At 38.0% G+C, this 24,312-nt stretch overlaps 1 protein-coding gene across 1 annotated transcript; it reads right to left on the bottom strand.

Annotated features, from left to right (window-relative positions):
- Nucleotides 1-1,990: 1,990 nt before the first annotated feature.
- Nucleotides 1,991-20,710, bottom strand: LOC115422902 (organic solute transporter subunit alpha). Its single transcript, XM_030139524.1, has 7 exons — nucleotides 20,534-20,710; nucleotides 15,550-15,701; nucleotides 15,377-15,450; nucleotides 13,279-13,434; nucleotides 7,207-7,318; nucleotides 5,377-5,629; nucleotides 1,991-2,445 (listed from the first exon to the last, which is right to left on the bottom strand). The coding sequence occupies exons 1-7, from the start codon at nucleotides 20,598-20,600 to the stop codon at nucleotides 2,003-2,005; spliced, it is 1,257 nt and encodes a 418-aa protein (XP_029995384.1). The 5' UTR covers nucleotides 20,601-20,710; the 3' UTR covers nucleotides 1,991-2,002.
- Between the last annotated feature and the right edge of the window lie 3,602 nt (nucleotides 20,711-24,312).

Genomic DNA, 24,312 nt, shown 5'->3' with positions numbered 1-24,312 from the left:
CTACTAATTTGTAGACATAGTTGAAAGTACGAAAAAGTTTAAGTTGAATGGAATTAAATCACTAAGTTTTAGTCATGACTATCATAAAACTTAAATCATTTAAGTGCATTGTAATTAAAGCATTTTAGTAAATACAAATTCCGGGCTTACAGTGCACCTTTTTATCTTCGCATTACATTGTGCGTATTGGGCATGTTGTTGAAAATGTGTTATTTTTCTGTGCAGGGGTTCAGCGGGGTTGTGGTGTTAGTGTTAATTTGGATTTAATGTGTGTATGGCAGTGTTTATTGGCCTTTTTGTGTTTGTTTTTGTATTTTTGTAGAGCTGCACCATGAGTCAGAGCCAGAGGAAGAACTATGGCTTTCCTGTTCATCTAAGACTCTTTACCTATGATTTGTCAAATTAGAAGCGCTTCCTGTATTGATAATTGATACTGAGCTAATTTCCATCCATGCTTCAATATAATAAGTTGAATAATTTCTCAACCATTTTGGTCAGGAATAGGATTTAGAGTTTGATTATCTTAAAAAAAAAGTTGTTTAATCAATGATAAATTAATCTGGCTGCAAATGAGAAAATTAGTCAGTGTAACCTAAAATGCTGAGTTGCATGGTTGGATAGTGGGGTTGACTTTACCACAGATTTAAAGTACAAATAACTTGTCTTTTAGTGTTTTCTACTCAATAGTTTAAGTTCCATACTTTTAGCATTAAAGTTGAACCTACTTAAACCAATTGATTAGTCGATCATTACTCAAATCATTTAAGTGCAATCACTTGCCTCAAATTTTTTGAGTAAACTCTACTTATCTGGGCTTACAGTGTAAACCATCACTGACTGACTGCATGAAAACAATGGAAAAACAGACTTATGGCTCAGATGTGGATATAAGACATACAAACCTTTTGTTGTCTTTGGCATTCCAAAACAGCAAGAAAGAACCAAATCTCCATTGAAAAATTATTTGCTTTATTTGTATCCTTCGGAAATGGTTTCTTGCAGGAAGCCCTGGGTATAAACTGTATGATATACATATAAATATCTTATTCAGGGTGTCATGGTAAGCTAAAATCACACTTCAGTATGTACTTCGGTTTTTGGGTCATGGTACAATACAGTAAAATGTGGGAAAAGCAAAGAAAAAAAATCCCAAAGGTAAATGTCTGACTTTCTTTTCATCTATTTTGAACACAGTACCAAAATTTTTTTTTTCTACTTGCAGCTGCCTGCATGGACTGATAGCAGAAACACAGCAGACACAAATGAAAGATAATTGGCAAGATGCATGAAATAAGGAATAAAAATGTCTTCTTATGCTGTTTGGTTGTCAGTAGAGGAAAACAAATAAAGATGATAATCAGTTTCACAGACTATTATTGTTAAAAATGTTATTTCAAGTTAAACATAGACATTAAACCTGTAACCAGACAGACTGGATTACAACACGACACACAACTGAAATGAAAGCACCTGAATGTCTGAGTCAGTCACTATACAACACACTAAAGCATGTATATCCAACCCGTGGTATATCTGTACATCAAATATAGCCAATAATCAAGGATGCTCATAAACAGAGTATAATTTTATCCATATAAAACCAGCCCCTTTTTTACAAATGCATTTAGCTAACGTACATACGAACATGAAAGCCACATAACCTGGTGGAATTAAAAGCTACCGCTTACCTGGTACTTTCACAGCCTCCATGATTCTAGTCCTGTTTGCTTTCTTGTAAACATCCATTAAGTTACATATATATTATATATATATATGTGTGTGTGTGTGTGTGTGTGTGTGTGTGTATGTGTGTGTGTGTGTGTGTGTGTGTGTGTGTGTGTGTGTGTGTGTATGTGTGTGTGTGTATGTGTGTGTGTGTGTGTGTGTGTGTATGTGTGTGTGTGTGTGTGTGTGTGTGTGTGTGTGTGTGTGTGTATGTGTGTGTGTGTATGTGTGTGTGTGTGTGTGTGTGTGTGTGTGTGTGTGTGTGTGTGTGATGTGGTCAGACCATAGTCACATCCGTAGAAGTCTCATAGTTAATATCAGCTCTGACTATGATGTGAGTCGGGTCAACACCTATTTCTTCAGATTCTTTGGGTTTGACCACAGTTTCTGACCGGTCTGATTTCTGCCCTCTGGTCCAAGGGAAAGGGAAACCATCCAGAGGGGCATGCTCGATCCTGCAGAGGGTGTCATCATGTTTGCTGTTGAAAGTCCCATTGGAGGCACCGGTGGTACAGCAGTGGGGCCAAACCTGGTCTGGTAGTGTGCTAGGTTTATCATCTTCCAGTTGAACATTTTCTGTCTGGACAGCTTTTTCCACTGGGTAACCTCTGTCCGGTCCTTCCTCAACTTCTACCATACTTGGCTCCACCTTACGAAAAGTGTGGCGGGCATACAGGCCAATGCAGAACATCTCCACAATCACGCAGTAATGGTAGATCACTACATTTGGAAAGAAAATAATGTTCATTCAACAGTTCTATAATGTTTGGATCTTCAGTTCATCCCTATGACTACACAGCAAATTCTGCTCTTTGGAATAAAGTCCACGAGAGTTAAAATCAACTCGATATAAGTGTACATGTGAGACCATTGAAAACACTCTAGAGCAGAGTTTAAGTAACTCTTTTCAGAGAGTTGATCTTTTAATTCTTTTCAGGAGTTAAAATTTAACTCTTCAGGGAGTACAAAAACTAATCTCATGCAGACTAAAACACAACTCTCGCCTGGAATTCATTTTATGTGAACTCTGAAAACTCTCAAAAAACACCATAAAATGACTAGTTTTTTTTGTTTGTTTGTTTGTTTGTTTGTTTGTTTGTTTGTTTAACCCTTTCATGCACTGTCCACTCCAGTGGACAGTTCTTCTCCAGCTGTTCTCTTGTGTATTAATGGGTTTTGTTATTTTAGTTCCATATCAGCCAACACAGTGGACACTTATGCACCATCCCATACACTGTAATTCAGATCATTACTGTAACTTTACTGTTCTTGATAAACCTGATCTGCACTAACATGTTTGAGTGTAAATCAATTGTTATCTGTTAGACAAGAAGGGTTTTTTTTGCATATTATCTCCATGAAATGAGTAATTACTAGCATTAGAATATATTAAAATGTGAGAAGACATCAGATTAGCAGCATTAAAAATGATTTTATTTCATTGTTTTCATATCACTTTCTGATATTGGGTTTTAAACTCGTTTCTTTACTTCAAAAATTAAATGCATGAATATTTTTGTAACTCCATAGAAAAAAAAAACTCGATCACATTGTTTTTTTCATGGCTAAACACTGAAGAAAAAAATCTTGACTAAGGTTCTCATAATTCGTGCATGAAAGGGTTAAAGTGTGCTCAAACACATACTATACAGATGCTTATAAAGTGCTCTTGCATGAAATGCTTTCCAGGTGTCTGGGTTATGGCTCTGAAGTGAAATGGGATGAACATCTATGGAGGCATGAGGCAGTGACAGCAGCAGCAATGATCTGGTGATCTGCTCCAGAGCAACAGAGCCGCTTCTATGGGCTCCTAATGCAGATCTGCTCCAGGTGTGACAGGTGCCAGCAGGTGAAGTTGAGAATGAGTCTGGGGGAGGGGTCTGTGGCAACGAAAGACTGCACCATGACACTTACTATTTGTTCAATAGCTTTGCTCTCAACTCTTAAATAAATTGTATAAATTACCAAAGACTACAATGCAAGAAGCCGTCGAACTAAAACACTGGTCTACAATTTTTTAGAAATGATTTGCTTCAGAGATTAAATGTGCTAAATGTTACGTATTTTAATAAGATTAATTGGAAAATAAATGACAAAAGTGCTGGTTTGCTGATGTTTTCAAGGTATATGATTAAGTGTCATTACACATATATATTGGTTTATGTACATTTATACAATAGTTTTATAAATCTTCCACTATTGACTCCTGTCTTAACCAAACAGAGTCTGATATAATAGCTTTTACATCCCTCCTTGCAAGACGACGTATCTTATTTTTGAGGAAGTCTCCTAAACCCCCGTCTATTTCATTTTGGCTTAGAGATGTTATGTTTTTTCTTAAATTAGAAAAGATTAGACTCTCACTACAAGGCTCCTTAACTAAATTCTTTAATAAATGGCAATCTTTTTTAGATTACTTTCAGTCTTTACAAACGTTGCCTTCAGATTGATCTCTCACACCTCCACCCTACTCTGTTTTATTATTGTTTAGGTATTGTTGTTTTTTTGTTGTAATTTGTTCTGTCTACCAATTATTGTCACATTTGATACATCTAGGTAATGTCTAATATTTAAAAGTAAACACAGGTATCTACAAGCTATGATTTTTTTTTTTTTTTTCTCTTTTATTTCCATTAGCTCAATTAATATTCTTGTACACCACAGATTTGATACTGCTTGTACTTATTTGATTTTCTACTGCTCAGAGACTGTTGTGATGTTCTTGTTTCTGCTGTTGCCCCTTCTCGGAGGGCCTTGGGGCTGGATTGGGAATGGGGAAAAATGAAATAAAAAGGCAATGTATAATGAATGCATTGTATTTATGCTCCTTTGTATGCTCTGTTACATTGCTCATAAAAAGATAAATTTAAAAAAAAGAAAATGTGTATGTATAGCGCACCAAATGCATGACATACAACGCCAAAAATAAATAAATAAATAAATAAATCTTCCACTAAATAGAACCTGTAAAGTGAATGTATTCTAATGTGCAGACAGTGTTTTGAAGTAGATCTTGTAGCTCTGAGACAAATATTCCTTTTGAGTCAAACCCATTCTCTCGTTAATTCTTGAATTTCACATTTTGACCCAAGGCTGTATCTTGGAAAGTTCAGCCAACAAGCATTTTTTATTTGATTTTTCTTTATCAGTGACTCTCATGTGGTAAAATTTCTTTACTTTTATTCTGGAAGCATTTTCCTTGTAGACCAATGTAATTAGTATGTTCGACATTCTAAGTTTGCAGCAAGAGCTAATTTTAGCAGCTGGTTAGCAAGTTGGTCTGTACAGAAATATACACATATGATTCTGACAGAGCTGACAGAAAAGTTCCTTCCAGCCTAATAAATAGCCTTGTTTCAGAAGTAAAATGGTACTTATACGACGCCTCATATGACGTCCATGAGCACACTGGTCTGCTCTGTTGCTCTGCCCAGAAATCAACACCCATTATGGTGTACAATCATGCTCTTCCTCACCTGGTAAATGTACCCCAAAAAATGACACCATCAAAGACACAAGCTGGAGTTAAACTTACAGAATGAACTCCAGAAATTTAACTCTTTCACTCTTTTTTACCTAACACCAGATTATTTCACTCCACAAATTTGCTGTGAATGATTGATCAAACAGGTTGAAAAGACTGTAACTTACGCAGGGATCTGGTCAGGACGGAGAACGGAGGCGTGCAGGGGATGACCTCCAGAGCACCCATGGTCTCCAAGATGCCGCTCTGCAGACCACAGAGCACCAGCACCAGGATGATACAAATGAACTTGGCTCTCAGTCCGTAACCAGGCAAAGCACTCTTAGTGGCTTTATAAAAGAGGAGGTGGCCGTAGAACGACACAAAGGTGGACACGCCTATAATACCATTAATATACAGGTTGGGATTGACCGAATCCACCTGGAAAACAAAATGATGGTTAACACTGTTTTATGTGTGATGTTTGAAACAGAATCTGTCTCACCTCAGAGCAATATGACATCAGCCCACATCATGTATGTATGTAAGTATGTATGTGATGCAGATGTGTTGTAAATGTTCTTATTTCATCTGTCATGTTAATTTTGTTTACATTGTCATCTCCCCTTAGAGAATGTTTCAGTTTGTTTTTACTTGATTTTACTCAGTGTTTATTTTTTTGAAATCATTACAATTGTTTCAAAGGTTCTATCTATAGATTTTTGACAAAACCATTTTTTCTGTTTCAACCATGAACTAAATGACCATTTTAATTTAGCCCAGGGGTCTCAAACATGCGGCCTGGGGGCCAAATGCGGCCCCCCAAAGGGTCCAGTTCGGCCCCTGGGATGTTTTTGCCAAGTGCAAAAATTCCACAGTCTTGAATTGAATTAAGCAAAAAAAAAAAAAAAAAAAATTAGCTTGAATTAAGGAAAAAATCTTGAATTAAGCAAAAAAAATCTCAAATTTAGCAAAAAATCTTGAATTAAGCCAAAAAAAAATCTTCAATTAACCCAAAAAAAATCTTCAATTAAGTTTAAAAAAAAACTTTAATTAAGCAAAAAAAAAATTCAATTAAGTTAAAAAAAAATCTTCAATTAAGCCAAAAAAAATCTTCATTTAAGTAAAAAAAATCTTCAGTTAAGTAAAAAAAAAAATCTTGAATTAAGCCATAAAAAATCTTCAATTAAGTAAAAAAAATATTGAATTAAGCAAAAAAAAATCTTCAATTAAGTAAAAAAAAATCTTGAATTAAGCCAAAAAAAATCTAGAATTGACAACTTGCTTTTTTTTTTTTTTTTTTGTTTTAGTGCAAAAAATAACATTAAATTATGAAAATATTTACATTTACAAACTACCCTGTAACACTAAAATATGAATAACCTGAACAAATATGAACAACCTGAAATATCTAAAGAAAATTAAGGACAATTTTAACAATTTTTCTGCCTGTTCCTCAGTGTTTAGTGTCTTTGTAGATCTGATCCATATGCACATGTAGAAACGATAAGTTGAGGCATAATATTGTTAAAATTGCACTAAATTTTCTTACGTTTTTTAATTTAAATTTCAGTTTGTTTTTTTTTGGGATAGTTTATAAAAGTAAGTATTTTCATAATTTAATGGGTTTTTTTTTTTACACTAAAACAAAGACAAAACTTGGAGTTGTCATTATTTATAGGTTATTTTGTTATTATTTTTCTGGTCTGGCCCACTGCAGATCAGAATGTGGCCCCTGAACTAAAATGAGTTTAACACCCCTGATTTAGCCAATGATCATTTTTTGACAAGTGATAATATTTTAAATCAACAATGATGGGTCCCAATCTTTTTGTCATTACAGTGTAACATGTGGCTGGAAGAAAATGTAGGGAGTAATGAAAATATTCTATTTCATCTTGTGGGAAACTTTATCCATTACTTTATTTTAGTACTTAAATGTACAGTAATTCTGAAGTCATATCTGGTCAGACTACAGACCATAATTGTAGTTTTCACAGAGTAAAGTCTGAACTCACATCACCGTAGTCGTACTGTTCGTCTGTCCACAGGACTAAAGTGACAAAGAACAAGATGCTGCGGACCACAGACAGTTGGAGAACGGCCGCCATCATCCAGTTACGGCTACTCCTGCACACATGAAGGGCAAGTTTTTATCATGTTAGCTGCATGTCAAGTCCGATTTTCCACAAATTTCATGCAGTTGTGCAAGTAGGAGAACTTTATAAATATCTAGACAATAAGTCAGTCAAAGGAAATGAAGATTAAGATGGGTGACAAATTAAAGGAAAATGTAATAATGGATAAAGATACATTCAATGAAGCAGCAACGTCTGGGCCACCTCTGGATCAGTGATTCTCAAACTGGGGGGCGTGACCCAAAAGTGGGTCGCAAACCCGTTTTCATTGGGTCGTAGACTGCTTTCTGGGCAAAAAATAATGATAAAGGTGGGGTGCAAGATGTTTTCCTGGAGCATTTTAACTATATTGTGTGTATATTGTGGGGCGGCCATGGCTCAGATGGTAGCGTGGACTGTCCAATAACCAAAGGGTTGGCGGTTTGAATCCCACTCTGTCCTAGTCAGTCTGTTGTGTCCTTGGGCAAGACACTTCACCCTCCTTGCCTCCAGTGCCACTCACACTGGTGTATGAATGTTTGGTGATGGTCGGAGGGGTCGTTGGCTCAAATTGGCAGCCACGCTTCTGTCAGTCTGCCCCAGGGCAGCTATGGATACAAATGTAGTTTACCACCACCAGAGGGAGAATGTGAGAGCAAATGAATAATGGGTCAATAATGTAAAGCACTTTGAGTGACCAAAAAAGCACTTTATAAATCTAATCCATTATTATTATTATATTGCTTAAAATCCCCTTCACACTGTAAAGTAAAGTAAAGTAAAGTAAATTTTATTTATAGAGCACTTTTCACAGACAGAGTCACAAAGTGCTTTATCAATTCAAATCAGAATCAAATTAAGTTTACAGAGACCCAACAGAATCCTTCAGGGGCAAACACTTGTGATTGGTGACAGTGGCGAGGAAAAACTTCCCTTTAACGGGCAGAAACCTGGAGCAGACCCAGACTCCTGAAGGATGGCTGTCTGCCTTGACCAGTTGGGGTTAAAGAGAGAGAGAGAGAGTAAAGGAGGAGAAAAGAGAGAGCGATAGAGATATAGAAGACTGGGGGGGGGTGACACATGGAGTACGTTATGATGAATACATAGAGTGTAATCAGTCTGTGGTGGTCCTGGGTCAGGTGGGAGACTAAAAAGCCTTTTTGAACAGGAGGGTTTTGAGGTGTTTCTTAAAGCTCTCTACAGAGTCCATGGACCGTAGGTGTAGAGGCAGGTCATTCCATAGACGTGGTGCCACAGCTTTAAAAGACCTGTCACCGCGTGTGCTAAAACAGGTCCATGGAACCATCAGCAGGTGCTGTCCTGAAGACCTCAAGCTACGAGTCGAGCTGTAGGGCTGGATCAGGGAAGCAATGTATGCAGGGGCCTGGCCATGTAGGGCCCGGAAAGTTAGCACAAGAATTTTGAAATGAAGACGATATAGAACAGGGAGCCAGTGGAGAGATTTAAGAATGGGAGTGATGTGGGTTCTCCTGTTTGTGCGGGTCAGGAGCCTGGCAGCAGAGTTCTGGACAAACTGTAGACGGGCCAGCTCCTTCTTGTTTAAGCATGTAAACAGGCTGTTGCAGTAGTCTAAGTGAGAAGATACGAAAGCGTGAACGATCATCTCGAGCTCATTTGTGGACACCATAGATCTGAGTTTGGAGATGTTGCGTAGGTGGAAGAAACAGTTTTTGACTAGGTGTTTGGAGTAGAATTCTAAAGACATGTCCTGGTCAAAGATGACACCCAGATTCCTCAGTTTGGTCTTTACCGAGGAACTCAGGTCTCCAAGGTGATGTTTGATCCCTGGGATTGCACTATCCGGGGCAATGATGAGGGTCTCAGTTTTGCTGGAGTTCAGCTGGAGGCTGTTATCATTTAACCACTGCTTCAGCTCTGACAAGCAGTTGATTAAGGAACTCAGTTTGTGGGGCTCAGAGGAGTTAAAGGAGCAGTATATCTGGATGTCATCCGCGAATAGATGATAGGAGACATCACTGTACTGTCGGATAATGTGGCCAAGTGAGAGGACATAGAGTAAGAATAGGACTGGTCCCAGGACAGAGCCTTGGGGCACACCACACAGTAGATCTGCTGAGTCAGATTGGAAGTTGTTTATTGACACAGTGAAGCTTCTGCCGGTCAGGTAAGAGGAGAACCAGTCTAGCACAGGACCTGACATCCCTACCAGGTCCCTCAGTCTCTCAATCATTATGGTATGGTCCACTGTGTCAAAGGCCGAGGAGAGATCTAGCAGGACCAAGACCGTGGATTTCCCGGAGTCAGCCGCCATCAGGATGTCACTAGACACTTTAATAGTGCGGTTTCTGTTGAGTGGCGTTGTCTAAACCCAGACTGAAAAGTGTCATAGATCTGGTGTGTCTCCAGAAAAGCTGTAAGTTGTTTAGACACTGCTTTCTCAAGGATTTTGGCCAATAGGGGGAGCTCTGAAATGGGCCTGTAGCTTTTGAAGTCTGTGGGGTCCAGTGTGGTTTTCTTTAGTTTAGGTTCTATGATGGCCTGTTTGAAGGAGCTGGGAAACAAACCAGTTGTGAGCGACAGGTTAAAAAACTTTGTGACCCATGGTCCAATAGTGTCAAAGACACCGACAAGGAGCTTATGGGGGAGGATGTCTGCAGAGTTGGAGGAGGGTTTCGTTTTGGATAAAAGTGCTGAGATGTCCTCCAGTGTCACAGGGTCGAAAGAGGACCAGGTTTGCAGAGGGGGATCAGATAGGGTCAGACAGCCAGAGGGTGGTGGGATATTGTGTTTAATATCCCTGATCTTGTCTGTGAAGAAGTTTAGGAAGTCATTGCTGTCAGCTTTACAGAGCACAGGGGCAGCAGGGACAGCAGGGGACACAATGGACTGGATTGTGTCAAAGATTACTTTGGGGTTTTTCTTGTTTGTGGCTATAAGTTTGTGGAAGTAGCTGGATCTTGCCTCCTTAATCATTTTATTTAATGAGGTTATGAGATCTTTAAGATGTAACCTGTGTACTTCCAACTGGGTTGATTTCCAAAGACGCTCAGTTTTGCGACAAGTTCTCCTTAGGTTTAAGATGTTTTCATTTATCCAGGGACAAGACCACTTACGAGTGACATTAGTTTTCACGGGAGCCACCTGGTCAAGAATAGAGCTGCAGTGTGTGGCAAAGCACTGGATAAACTCATCAACATCGGGACACTCATTAAGAAGACTAGGGTTAAACAGGGCACGGAAATCCTGGGCTGTGGATTCTGTAATGATCCTCCTCTTGGCCCTTCTAGGTGCAGGCTTGGGCTCAAGAGGCACACATAAGTCAAAAAACACACCACAATGATCACTCAAGTGGACATCCTCAACACACACATTTGTGACGTGTAAGCCCAATGAGAAAACCAGGTCCAGGGTATGTCCTTTCTTGTGGGTGGGGCCAGATACATGTTGTTTGAGGTTAAAAGTGTCAGTCATGGCTAAAAGTTCCATTGCTGGGCTGGATGAATTGTTATCGATGTGCAGATTGAAATCCCCAAGAATTAAAACCTTCTCCAGTTTTATTATTGATGTAAGGAAATCACTGAAATCGCTTAAGAAGGCACCAGCAGGGCCAGGGGGACGGTAGATTAAGAAACAGTAAAACACACTGGACGAGCCAATCTTGATCATTTGTGACTCAAATGAGGGAAAGTCATCGGTGCTCATCCCTCTGCATATGTATTTGTCTTGGTGCACTACAGCAAGGCCACCGCCCCGGCGACAGGGGCGGGGCTGACCAACAGCAGAGCAGCCAGGAGGGCACAGTTCATTTAAATGAATGAACTCCCCATCCCTTTGCCACGTCTCCGTCAGGAATAATGCATCCAAGTTCCTGTTGGTAAAAAGCTCATTTAGGGAGAAGGATTTATTGGCAATGGAACGTGCATTTAGTAATCCAAACCGGCTAGGTGGTGGTGACATCATGGTGTTCGTGTCCGCTGTGTGTAATGGGATTTGTGTCAACCACCTACGGTGCCTTTTAGCAGAGTGAAACCCCATACGAGACCTGGATATGACAGGAATGGGGAAGAGCAAGGCAGAGGTGTAGGCTGCTGGAGACTGTAGTTGCAACCAATTAATTAAATGCTCTAACACAAAAATTAAAAAAAAAAAATAGTCACCTGTGGAATGGACAGGACTGAAAAAACACCATCCAATCATTTTGAGGACCCAAACAAAATGATTGAACAGTGATATGTCTATCAAACTCAACTTCCATTTGTCCCTCCCCCCTCTGCATGTACCCCTCTTTGTGCATGAATTGTGCGTTCTCAGAGGTCTGGAGCACTTGTACAGGAAACGAAGCCAGAGCCAGAGCTTGGCTATATTAATTATATTAGGATGGAAAGTTCACTGGCAAACTGTTTAGTCACTAACATAAATCAGTAGGAAATGTAACGTTAGTCAGAAAGGTTTGAACTGGGGCTGTTCTGGAAGAGCGGAGGTGTTGGAGGAGACTGAATGAGGTATGCATGGATCAGGGCTGCTGGAGCCAGAGCCGGAGCCGGAGCCGGAGCTGGGTCTGGGTCCGGGGGCCATAGCCTGGGTTGGAGCCCGAGCCAGGGCCGTATGGGGTCAGAGCTGGGGACAGAGCCGGAGCCGGTGAACTGTTGCTGTGCGGCGCTCATGAACCCTCAGGAACAAGCTTTGCGTGCGTCAGTACTCTGGAGGCGTGGCTTCGGAGGGATGTCTGAAGAAAGGGGTTTGGACTTTTGAATTGAGTATTTTCAAAATGTAGCTTGCTCGAATCGTTTTCCTAAGATCTCATTTCCCACCTTTAAGAATCCAACCCTGTGTTTTATTTTTTATGGAGCTGAACACCATCCATTCACACTCCCCAACAGTAGGTGGCAGTAATGGGCTGTAATGCTAATTAACACCAGACATTTCACAGCATAAAAGAAGACTCAAAAGTTTCTATTCATATCATGGTAAAACTCAGGTATGAATGATGACTACATCAGATAGGTTTACCTACAATTAGGACAAAAACTGTCTGGTTAATGCTTGAATAAGTGGCTGAATGTGTTTTAATTTTTAACTGAGTGCACATTTTTGGTTTTGGTTAAAATGTCCCCAGTTTATTGTTAAAGGGAATATTTCTATATTCAGCATCACCACCTGCTGGTCAGTTCAGTTTATTATTAAACTTGTTTCTGTGTTTTCATACTGTGACATTCTCAGATTCACAGTACACCATTACTTTATTAAATACTAGGGCTGTCAAAATGAACACGTTAATGCAGGTTAATCCATCATCATGATTAATGTGATTAAAATTTTTAACACAGTTAACCCATCTGCAGCGCAGAATGACTCTGAACGTCGCTGGCAATGCATGTTGGGAAGTCTGTCCAAGTAGAGTTACCGTCGCACATGCACAAGTGGGCAGTTGATCCGGTAGTGACGGGCAGCAGAACCAACCCATGAAGATGGAAGACACTAAACAGCACGTTGTCCCTCTGGATGGAAATATGAGGACAAAAAAACTCAAGACGGAACAGTCGACCGACATAAAGTATTATACACACTCTGCAGGAAGGAGTTTTCTTTTCACCGAAGCACTTCCAGCTTCAAATATCACATTAACGCGAAGCATACATTAGTCGGGGATTCTGCTAGCACTTCAGCTGATCCATTGCCCAGGTTGCGACAAACACATTTAATGCATATATATTTCCTTCTTTCTTGAGTCTGTTTGCTCATGCAAAATGAAATGTGATAAATATAGATTAAAAATGAATGATATTTAATTGTGATTAATCGAAATTAATCCACAACAACCCTGTGATTAATCGGATTAAAAATTTGAATCATTTGACAGCACTATTAAATACATTTGAGAAGTTGAACTGTTATCATTTTGGGTCACGGCTTGTCATTGAGGGGTGGTAGTGGGTCCTGAAGCCAGACCAGCTGAGACCCACTGCTGTAGATGATATGCTACATGTGTACCTGTTCACCGTCACCATGGGCAGACAGCAGCAACAGCAGCATGGGAAAGGATCTGGAGATACCTGCTGTCCAGAGAGGGCAGCCAGCATACGAGCCTTCCCTCCAAAAAAGTCAGTGATCAGTCCCATGAATTTCAGCAACGTAATCGAGTGATACCTGTACCCACACATTCAAAGAACAGCATTAGTCTGTTTGAAAGCTCATTGTATTTGGTATTTTACACAAATCTAAAGACAGTGTTGAGTTTTGTTAACCCTTTAACCCCTGAGACCTTATTCCAGGTAAACGTTCTGCTGTGAATTAGTGTCTGTTTCAGGTTCATAAAAGCTGCTGTGAGTATGTGCTTCTTTTTGAGTATGTGTTCCTTTTCTTCAGTGGTTTTGTTTTACTGTGTGTTTTAGGATCAAAACAGGAAGTTTAACAGGTTTTTACTAAATAAGGCACTCAGAATGTACATCAATAAGAGATTTAGGATGTTGAACACGAACTGTGAACTGGAACACACTGAACAATAACAAGGATTTGAATTTGGGCCCAGTAGTTCTTGTTTTGGGACTCTTTTTTATAAATCAGTCCAGCTGCTTTTTGACACCTGGTTGAACTCCAAAAAGCAGTTACACGGTCAAACTCAGTAAAAACACAGTTTTAAAAAAACCCAAAGGAAAATCACCACCACACTGCAAACAGCTGTAAAAAAAAAAAAGAAGAAGAAGAAGAAGAAGAAGAAGAAGAAGGAATTACAAGGAAAACGGCGTAAAAAAAAAAAAAAAAACCTCCCCAAAAAACCCCAAACCATTTATTTTTAGCTTACTGGCCAACAGACCGTAAGCGATTGTTGTCATACGGTGTCCGGCGTCGTCGTCATCCATTGTCTATCATCCGTTACAAAAATTTCAATCGTCTTCTTCTCCGAAACTACAATTCCGATTGACTTCAAACTTGGTATACAGCTTCTTTATGATGATGTCAACACAAGGTAATGACATTATTTCGATCTGGATCTGATTCTGGATTTGGTGCGACTTTGAAAAATTTTCCCATTATAACAGATAGGAAGTGGATTGATCCAATAAATCAGTAAATATCAATGATATCAAGTTGGAATTTGAATTTTTTACAGATCTGATTGGAATATGACCAAAACATGGGCTGTTTCTGTAATATAATAAATACACATAACTGGGTGATAATAAATGGCATCTGGATGCATTTCCCAAAGCTTTTAATTTGGCCGGTAAGCTACAGGGCCACTGGTCCTATTTTTATAGTGAGTCGGTCTCACTCACTGCTCTGTGTTTTGCCCCCCATTCCACACATGAGGCGTGCACTGAGCATGCTCAGATGTCTATGAAAAGGATAAGGCCTATTGTATCAGCACATTTAGAAATCTTTTCTGTTGAGCAAATGGTTGAATATGTAGGAATATTTAAATTAAATCCTACATACAGAACGCTCACCACAGACACGTCAGGGGTTAAAGGGTTAACTCTACACTTTAAGGAGCCATGATTCAGTGTATCAAACTTCTTTACATTTCATTTCAAATCTCTCTCTCACCACTGCATTCTGTCTGATTTAGTGAGTTGGACATTATTAACCATTTGTAGACAACAATACTGGTTGATGTTTATCTATAAAGCTCTGCTGGGTAAACTCCCAGAATACCTCAGCACCCTTCTTTCTGCTTTCTGTTAGCTCTAATAGTTTCCATCTATGTGCCTCCAAGTGGATACTCCTGATTGTTCCCCAAGTTCTGACAGACTTTGGCAAAACAGCATTTTCCCACCATGCACCATGGTCATGGAATTACCTTAAAAAAAAAAAAACCTTAATTTACAAACATTCATCTCTGTTGATGATTTTAAAAGTATCGTAGGGAATGCAGTGAAAGAGGAATGTCACTGTTTTTCTCGAGGCCATTATGGTTGGAATTATTGTAATTCTGTTTCATTATTCTTTGTGTTTCATGTGTGTGTTTTTTATATTTTTGACTTTGTATGGCTGCTACCTTGGCCAGGTCTCCCCTGCAAAAGACATTTCTAATCTCAATGGGATTTCCTGGTTAAATAAAAGTAAATAAAATAATAACACAACTCACAATGAAGCAATGAAATTACACAGTGAGGAGGAGCGTGGAACATACAGCGCTATCATGGAGGTCAAGGCGAACACCTGGGAAAAATAAAACACACAAAGAGTTGGACATGATGCAAGTTCACCTCTGAGGAAAATAAAACATTATAGCTGTGAGAGGACATGAATGAATGTTACCGGGTACATTCCTAATATCCACAGGTAGAATTGTTTTCGTCTGGAAGAGGGAATGTTGCGCAGGAAGAAGCCAACTTCCTCTAGAAACAACCCCACTAAAATAACAGCCAGGACAGCTGGGATGATGAAGAGCCATAACTCATCCTTAATGGCTGAAAAAGACAAAAAAACAAACAAACAGTGATCGAGAACCATGAGCCACCTAAACACACAGAAGGCATTTTAAATCTACCACTGCTGAATCCCAACTTCTGTGATAATGCTAGATTACTGAAATTTCCTAGAGAGAATGGACGTCATCTGGTCTGTAGGAAATGTTAGAAGCTGTAAATCATCAGAATACTTCATTAATGCTAGGGGGAAATTATTGGTGATACAGTCACTCCATTCAAGTATAATAAAAACACTCTATTAAGACACAAAAATAGAAGAGCTGTGAAAGGAATCAACTTATGGAACAATCTGAATGATGAAACCAAAAGAAATAAATCAAACAATACATTTTAAAAAAAAAAATAATAATAATCAAAACCAACACCAGTATGTTAAGGAAAAAGGATGAAAGTATTTAGATGTATTGTATTATATTATAGGATAATAAATTAGTCATATAATATATTATATGAGCATTATATTATACGATTATAAGTAATGTAGTATAATAAGTACCATTATTATACAATGTATACATAACTATTTTATAATGTTTTAACATTGTAGGATGTAGTAATATATAATGTGTTTTTATACAATGTGTATTTATTATTATAAATAATGAACTATGATATACAATGTATATCATGTATGTAGGCTTGTACAGAGTTTATTTTTGATGTGTGTAATATTTTGGAGCTATTTTGTGGAGCTGACATGGGACTCTGTGGCCAGTAGAAAAAGATGGGGTAAAGGGGCAGGAGTATGTAAGATGAACGTCATCCTGCTGCTTTTAAAATGAGTTTTCTTTTCCTTTCTTAGTTTTTCTTTGTTGTTTTTGGTTTTAAATAAGAAATAAACAAACAAACAACAATTTGTACAATATGTACCAGACAATATATTATCAATATGATGATTAAAGAAATATACAAAATAAGTGTGCAAAAATAGTTGTGTGTAATTATAATTATGTGGTTATAAGGTGGAGTTCAACAGTCTGATGACCACAGGCAAGATGATTTCCTGGGTTTTTCAGTGGTGCATTCAGGTGGAGTCAGGATTTCACTGAACGTCCACCTATGACTGACCAGTACGTCATGGAGTGGGCGAGTGGAATTGTCCAGTAGTGTCCTGATCTCAAAATTGTATAAAAATAAATGGTACTGTGAGTGACCCTAACAGCTCTCAACATACCATTATCCTGAGTTAGTTGTGGGTTTGGGACTTTTTATTTCACACCTTTTGCACTTTTTTCTTCACAGCCGAGGCCCCTATAGGACTGACTGTCTGATCTGAATCTGTCTCAGGTTCATGCCTTTCTGAGAAAATCAGTGTAACCGTCAAATATCAGTTACTTAAATTTTTATCTAAATTGATTATGTTCGTCATGTCTTCCATTCCAAAGGAGAGGTTTACTTGTGATCAGACAAGTAGAACTGAGGAAAGATATCGCGGAGGATGAACACAACTCATCACAGGTTTTCCCTGGATCATCACAGGTTTTCCCTGGATCATCTCTGGACCTGCTGCTGTGGTCCTGCCTCTCTCCTCCTTCATCGTCATCACTCACTTATCCCTATAGTTATGATAGTGTTTATCATATAGTTTCATAGATGTTCTAGTTCAGTTATCTGTGCATCCACTGCATCCATGTGTCTCCCCCTACCTCCCCCCTCTCCCCCTACCTCTATCTCTATCGCTGTCTCTTTTCTCCACCCTTACTCTCTCTCTTTAACCCCAACTGATCAAGGCAGACGTCCATCCTTCAGGAGTCTGGGTCTGCTCCAGGTTTCTGCTGTTAAAGGGAAGTTTTTCCTTCCACTGTCACCAGTCACAAGTGTTTGCTCCTGGAGGATTCTGTTGGGTTTCTGTAAATTGGCTTTAAGTCTGGTTTTTGATCAACTCTATATGTAAAGTGTCATGAGATAACTTCTGTTATGATCTGGCGCTATATAAATAAAATTTGATTGATTGATTTGATTGACAACTGGGTTGGGAAATTTTATCTTGAAAAGTTTCCTTGCCTGATGCACTGTTTTCAAACATGTCACACCAGGGAGCATTTGACAGCTCTAATGAAGGCTGAAGGTACAGCCGAAACCATCAGCAGGTTAAAAAAACATTAAAAAAAAAAAACAAAACATCTTTCCTCAATTCTACTTGTCTGATCACAAGAAAACCTCAAACTCTCATTTTGATCTAACCAGCTTTGAGGCAGTGATAACCAGGTTGGATACACTGAAACTATAACCACTTCCTGTTTCATGGAATAAACTCAAAACCTGTGGATGTGTTCAGGGCAGCTGTCCAATGAAGCACAGCAAATTTGGTGCAGATTGAAAAAAATAAAATAAACCTGTAAATTCATCCCTTGAGAATCAGCTGGTTCTATGTCCACTTTTCCTTATTTAGAGAAAACAGAGTTTGAAAATGTCACCTGTCTGATCTCTGATATTTGGAGAGTTATCAGTCATCTTTTGTGTGGAATAGTGTTGACTGTGGAAGGAACCCTAAACATATTGTTAACATGTTCTAAATCTCCATAGGCTTACAGATATAAGAAGTTAAAAATGGACATAGAACTTTCTGATTCCAAGGTATGGAAGTTGGCCCTGGTCAGCAAGTTCTATGTCCAACATAGGACCTGGTGCCTTTACAGGTGTCACTTATGATCGAAATCAGGAAGTTCTATGTCCACCAGAGTTGTTGTTAAAAAGTTATGAACAAACTAAGAACGTTTTAGTCAGTGATTACATGTATTTTATACTGATGTCACTAAATGCAATATTAAAAACCATCCTTTGCCAGTGTTTTCCAATCCACATGTATTTAAGGTTGACAACTAAAATGAGCACATCTGTCCTTTTTCATTAAAGGTAGAATGGTGAATAAATGTGTTAGGACACCTGGAGGACCTGAGGAAATTGTGTTAACTCAGTTTTCATGGCAAACAACCATTTTCCAGCCATACTTCAATCCTCAAAGGCAGGAGAATTAGTTGTGGAATGTAGGCAAATGATGTGTAACACCATGAACAACCTTTTTAAGACTGAGGATTGATGAGGATTGAAAATTCTTTGTACACTCATAGATAAAAGTCGATGAATGAGCCACATTCTCATTTGAACCTGACACTGGACAACATTGCCCACTTGACCAGAATCTATTACATGAAAATAAAAATTAGAAAAAAAAGTGTATAAAATGCAAAAAATTGCATCAAAATTAAATATACATTCACAGATAAAACGATTATATCAAATCAATGACAAGTCTGTAAATTAGCTAAATTCTCATTTGAACCCGAGGCCGGGACAATATTGGCCACTTGACCAAAATCTAGTTTGAAAGAATGAAAGTATGAAAAATAAAACTTAACCAGAAATGCCGAGTTTTGCATCAAAATGCCTCATACACTCAAATATAAAAAGGTCTATCAAATACACAAGTTTATCTATGAGCCACCTTCTCAGACCTGACTCTGGGACAGCCTTGCCCGTCTAAAAATGCCAAATTTGAACACTGAACTACTTTGAACAAACATTAAACAAAACTATTTACCCTGTTCAGACCAATCATTTCAAACTTTTACCAGTATCAAATGCCTTACTTAGGCATCAGCAGCATAAAGTAAACATGTCTCAGTCAATTTGAGACCCCCTCCATGTATTTTCTGAGCATACATCTTTTTTGAGCGAATGTCACATGATCCAGGTCTGGCCCCTGATTGGCTCCTCTTGGACATACAGGGGTTGGACAAAATAATGGAAACACCTTCACCTCAAGATGATAATGCCCCAATCCACACAGCTAGAATTGTTAAAGAATGGCATGAGGAACATTCTAATGAAGTTGAGCATCTCGTATGGCCGGCACAGTCCCCAGACCTCAACATTATTGAGCATTTATGGTCAGTTTTAGAGATTCAAGTAAGACGTCGATTTCCACCGCCATCGTCTCTAAAAGAGTTGGAGGGTATTCTAACTGAAGAATGGCTTAAAATTCCTTTGGAAACAATTCACAAGTTGTATGAATCAATACCTCAGAGAATTGAGGCTGTAATTGCCGCAAAAGGCGGACCTACACCATATTAAATTATATTTTGTTGATTTTTTAAGGTGTTTCCATTATTTTGTCCAACCCCTGTAGAACTACCTGATTTGAAACAGGCGCCACTCAGGACATAGAACTAAATGTTTCTAGGTGTGAGTGTGTGTAGATGTTTAGCTTGGCGCTAAGACCTTTGGGACAGAAACTTAGATGGTTTTAGAATGTCCTGATATGCTTAACTCCATTTCTGCAAAAAGTGGACATAGAACCAGCTGATTCTCAAGGGACGGACTGTATCCATTTTGTTTTTCATGGTGTATTGATAGACATTAAAATCAAAATCATTCAAATTTGGTGCATCACCGCCATCATCATGCTGTTTAGGAATAAAGAATAACAATAATATTTACACAAACAACAGGGCCTTGCTCACACTATGTGGCTCAGGTCTTAAATATGAAAAGTAACAGCTGATGAATAAATAAAGTGTGTAAACAGTATAAGACTGCATTATCTACCAAATCCTCAGTAATGTAGAGTTCCTAAATTTAGATATTTTAGAATTTTTTGCCCTATCAGGTCATAATTTACATCAGTATGATTTTCAGTAGAAGTAAAGACATCGTTAATGAGAGACAAGAGCAGGTAATAAATATATCATCAGTTATTTAGATTAATTAGCTGAACTGTTGAGGTAATTCACTGATTCACACTGAAAATAACTATAACCATTAATGATCAATTTTGTTATTGTTACATGTGAAGTAATGACGGATCTTACCGCGGAACATTTCAGATGACAGAGGGATCTCAGGCCCGATCCAGCTGCAGTTGGCCCCCCTAGCCATGGTTTGTATAAAGCCGTTCACTCTCCACTTTTCACAGATGATAGGATTACATCACCATGAAACAATACCACCTGAACGCCATGTGAAGAAAACAGCAACACGCCAACCTTAAACCATGGTGTTTGGAGCTTCTAGAGCCTCCGTCTTGTCACTTCCTGTTGACCTGAATGAGTCCCGACTCTGACACAAGACATTAATGATTGACCAGATCCAGGTAGAGGACAGGTGAGGGATCCAAGTCCATCCTGTGGAAGACGGTAAAAGCGATTGGTTTGGATAAAAACATTGGACCTACTACTGGACTCATCTGTTATAATGAATAATGAATGAATATTATTTTGGTTTTACATCAATCATTGTACTCAGTGCAGCAATTGTAATAAACATAAAAAAACAAAAAAGGAATAGGCTAGAAGCAAAAGTTTATTTTTTTGCCTATCCTTTTCAACTAATACACTGCATACATCAACCTAAATGTGTACAGCATCGAGCATTTACACCATAATAATAACAAATAAAAAAATTTTAAAAAGTCAACAACAAAAACACATCTACCATCTCAATTCAATATTTCTGAATAATTTAAACTAAACTTTTTAAACTTTGCCAAAGGAGTGGATAATTTAAATGCATCACAAGGTCCATTCCATAATTTCACACCCACAATCCCAGTTCATCTAGACTTCACATCTGCCCCCACTCTAATCCACTCACACATATCAAAATCACTGAAATTCCAATCACTCTCTCTTAATTCCAAGAAACCACGCCTGATCTTTGTGACAATACCACTTTTATCCTTCATGTTCCATATACGTATTTAGAAACAATTCTTTATACCTCTTTTTAAATACATTTATGTTTGTACTTTCCTTTATCTCCTGTTCTAGATTGTTCCACAAAGTCATCTGTTCCCTTCAGTCTTAGTGTCAAGTGTTGTTACCTGTGAGTGTTTACTAGTAGTGATGGTGTGATGAGGCCCTGTAGCGCCACAATATGTAATAATGTAATCATTTTTCACCATATTTTGTCATAACGTCACATTTTGTAATAAAGTTCTTTAACGCATTTTGTAATAAACTTTGCCGCATTTTGTAATAACTTATACCAGTGTTTTTCAGCCTTGTGGGGTTGCTTGGAATTCAAATGGGGTTGCCTAAAATTTCTAGTAATTGATAAAAAATTAACCCTTTCATGCATGAATTATAAGAACCTTAATCAAGATTTTTTTTCCTGAGTGTTTTTATTCCTCTTTAGGCATGAAAAAAAAACAATGTGATTATTTTTTTTTTATTTTTTTTTTTTTTATGGACCTATTTTTCACGGGGTTACAAAAATGTCCAGTCAGCTGAACACCATGTGTTTAATTTTTGAAGCTCAAAAAATACATTTACTGACGTACTGTGTGAAAACTATGAAATAAAAACATTTTTACCCTCCTGAGACCCGGCAATGCATTCTTGTCCTCTGTAGGGGACAAAAGTTTGACAGTTTTACTTGCTGTCCATTGCAAAGAAAATTCCATTAAAAAAAATAAGTAAAAATAATTTTAAAAAATATATATCTGAGAAAAAACAACAAAAAAAAAAAAAAAAACCTGTTGCGTTATGCGGTTTCCAATCAAGACAACTGTTTAATGGAAAAAAAGCTAAAATTTTCATTTTCCTGGGTCTCAGGAGGTTAATGCTGCTAATCTGATGTTTTCTCACATTTTAACATACTATAATACTAGTTTTTACTCACTCAGATACTATCCACACAAAAAAAAAATTGTTAAAAAAAAAAAAAAAAACTCTGTTAATTACAGTCTAATAACAATTAGTAACTGATTTAGATAAAAGACCAGGGAAGTTAAGGAATGTCAGTGTATGGAATGATGCATAAACGTCCACTGTGTTGGCAGATATGGAACTAAAACAACTAAACCCATGAATATACAAGAGAACAGCTGTAGAATAGCTGACCACTGTGGTGACCAGTATGCATGAAAGGGTTAAAACACACTAATGAAAAATATATATGAGTTGTGAGAGACAATCCCAATCCATAACAGACATGACAAACTGAGCGTCTGAAACTGAAGCACTGTGGTTCTATTTATCTGTTAAATGTTCATTGTGGTCAGTTTCAGATGCTGCAGCTCTTTCATAATTCATAGTTTGAGTTCTTGTTTGTTCAGTATTAATTGTCAGCCTTGTAAATCCAAGCTGGACTGACTGTACATATCCTGACCAAAGAAAATCAAATTCTCCCTTTGTGCAGTAATCTACACCTGGCTTTTCTGCCTCTGTCCATAATAATATACATTATATAGACTAAATGTTGTCTAAAATTAATGTATAGCAAACTATTACATGATCAAAAACACATTAATTTCAGAAAAAAAAGTCTCAGTTTTGAATTCCTGGGGTCACCAGAAATGTGTGATGTTAAAGTGGAGTCACGAGCCAAAAAAGGTTGGGAACCACTGACTTATATGCTGGGGCACCAATGAAGGGGGGTAAACATGACAAATTCATGGGGCCCAGTATATGTGGGGGGCACATAGAGCAGTGGAGGGGCCCATGGAATGTAGAAATTGTGAAAATGTCGTGTAAGATCTGTTGTATAAAAGAGAAGCCGGGAGGCGAACGTTGAAAGCATGTTAAATTTCGTTTTCACGGTATCATAAGTGACGTGTATGGACTGCACCCCCACGTATATACCCTTGGTCTTGACCCCCCCCCCCCCCCCCCCCCAAGGTCCAACAGTCATGGGGCCCATAATTGGTAGTGGCACCCCTGCTTGTGTCTTCCAAATGTCCATGCGCCAGTAAGTTTCTTGTCAGTAATATTTTATAAGTGCAGCTTTTGTCTCTAGTTTGAAAACCCATTCTCCATTATAATGAATAGTTACATTTGATTTAGGTTTGACCAATGCAACATTCTAGTTTTTTTTTTTGTTTGTTTGTTTTTTTTTAATGAATTCTAATTAAGCTGGAGTGCTTACTGTTGATCCGCTGGTATGATTGCTTTTCCAGTCAAGGCATCAGTTTTGATTATTTAAGGCAGGGGTGTCAAACTCATGTTAGTTCAGGGGCCACATTCAGCCAAATTTCATCTGCAGTGGGCCGGACCAGTAAAATAATAACATAATAATATGTAAATAATGTCAACTCCAAACTTTCCTCTATGTTGTAGAGCGAAAAAAGTTAAATTATGCGATCAAAATGTTTACATCTATCAACTATCCTTTAAAATAATGTGAATGTCATGAACAACCTGAAATTTCTAAAGAAAACTAAGTGCAATTTTAACAATATTATGTCTCAGTTTATCATTTACACATATAAATTACAACTTACAGATCACAGTGGATCAACAAATACAAAAAACATATAATAGCAGGCAGAATATGGGAAAACTTCCACTTCAGACATTTCAAAATGTGCATCTTTGTTCAGGTTATTTGCGTTTTTGTGAAATGGTTGTTTGTTTTAGTGTAAATACAGTAAAATGATGAGAAATTTTTTACATTTACAAAGACAAAAATTTGGAGTTGTGAGTATTTATAGGTTATTCTGATAGTATTTTACTGATCCGACCCACCTGAGATTAAATGTGGAACCTGAACTAAAATGATTAACCCTTTCACGCATTAATTATGAGAACCTTAGTTAAGATTTTTTTTTCTTGAGTGTTTTTATTCCTCCATAGGCATGAAAAAAAACAAT

This window comes from Sphaeramia orbicularis, chromosome 7, assembly GCF_902148855.1.
Source record: "Sphaeramia orbicularis chromosome 7, fSphaOr1.1, whole genome shotgun sequence".
Classification (NCBI taxonomy): domain Eukaryota; kingdom Metazoa; phylum Chordata; class Actinopteri; order Kurtiformes; family Apogonidae; genus Sphaeramia; species Sphaeramia orbicularis.
The sequence above is the reverse complement of the archived record's forward strand: the minus strand, read 5'-3'. Positions and strand labels throughout refer to the sequence as shown.

Bases quoted from the DNA above. Each gene is read 5' to 3' on its own strand.
- LOC115422902 (XM_030139524.1), bottom strand. From the start codon at position 20,600: ATGGCTAGGGGGGCCAACTGCAGCTGGATCGGGCCTGAGATCCCTCTG. The intron at 13,435-15,376 runs GTGAGTTGTGTT...GTGTGGGTACAG, and splicing joins TGTAATTTCATTGCTTCATT to GTATCACTCGATTACGTTGC. The intron at 7,319-13,278 runs GTACACATGTAG...TCATGTGTGCAG, and splicing joins CCCATGGTGACGGTGAACAG to GAGTAGCCGTAACTGGATGA.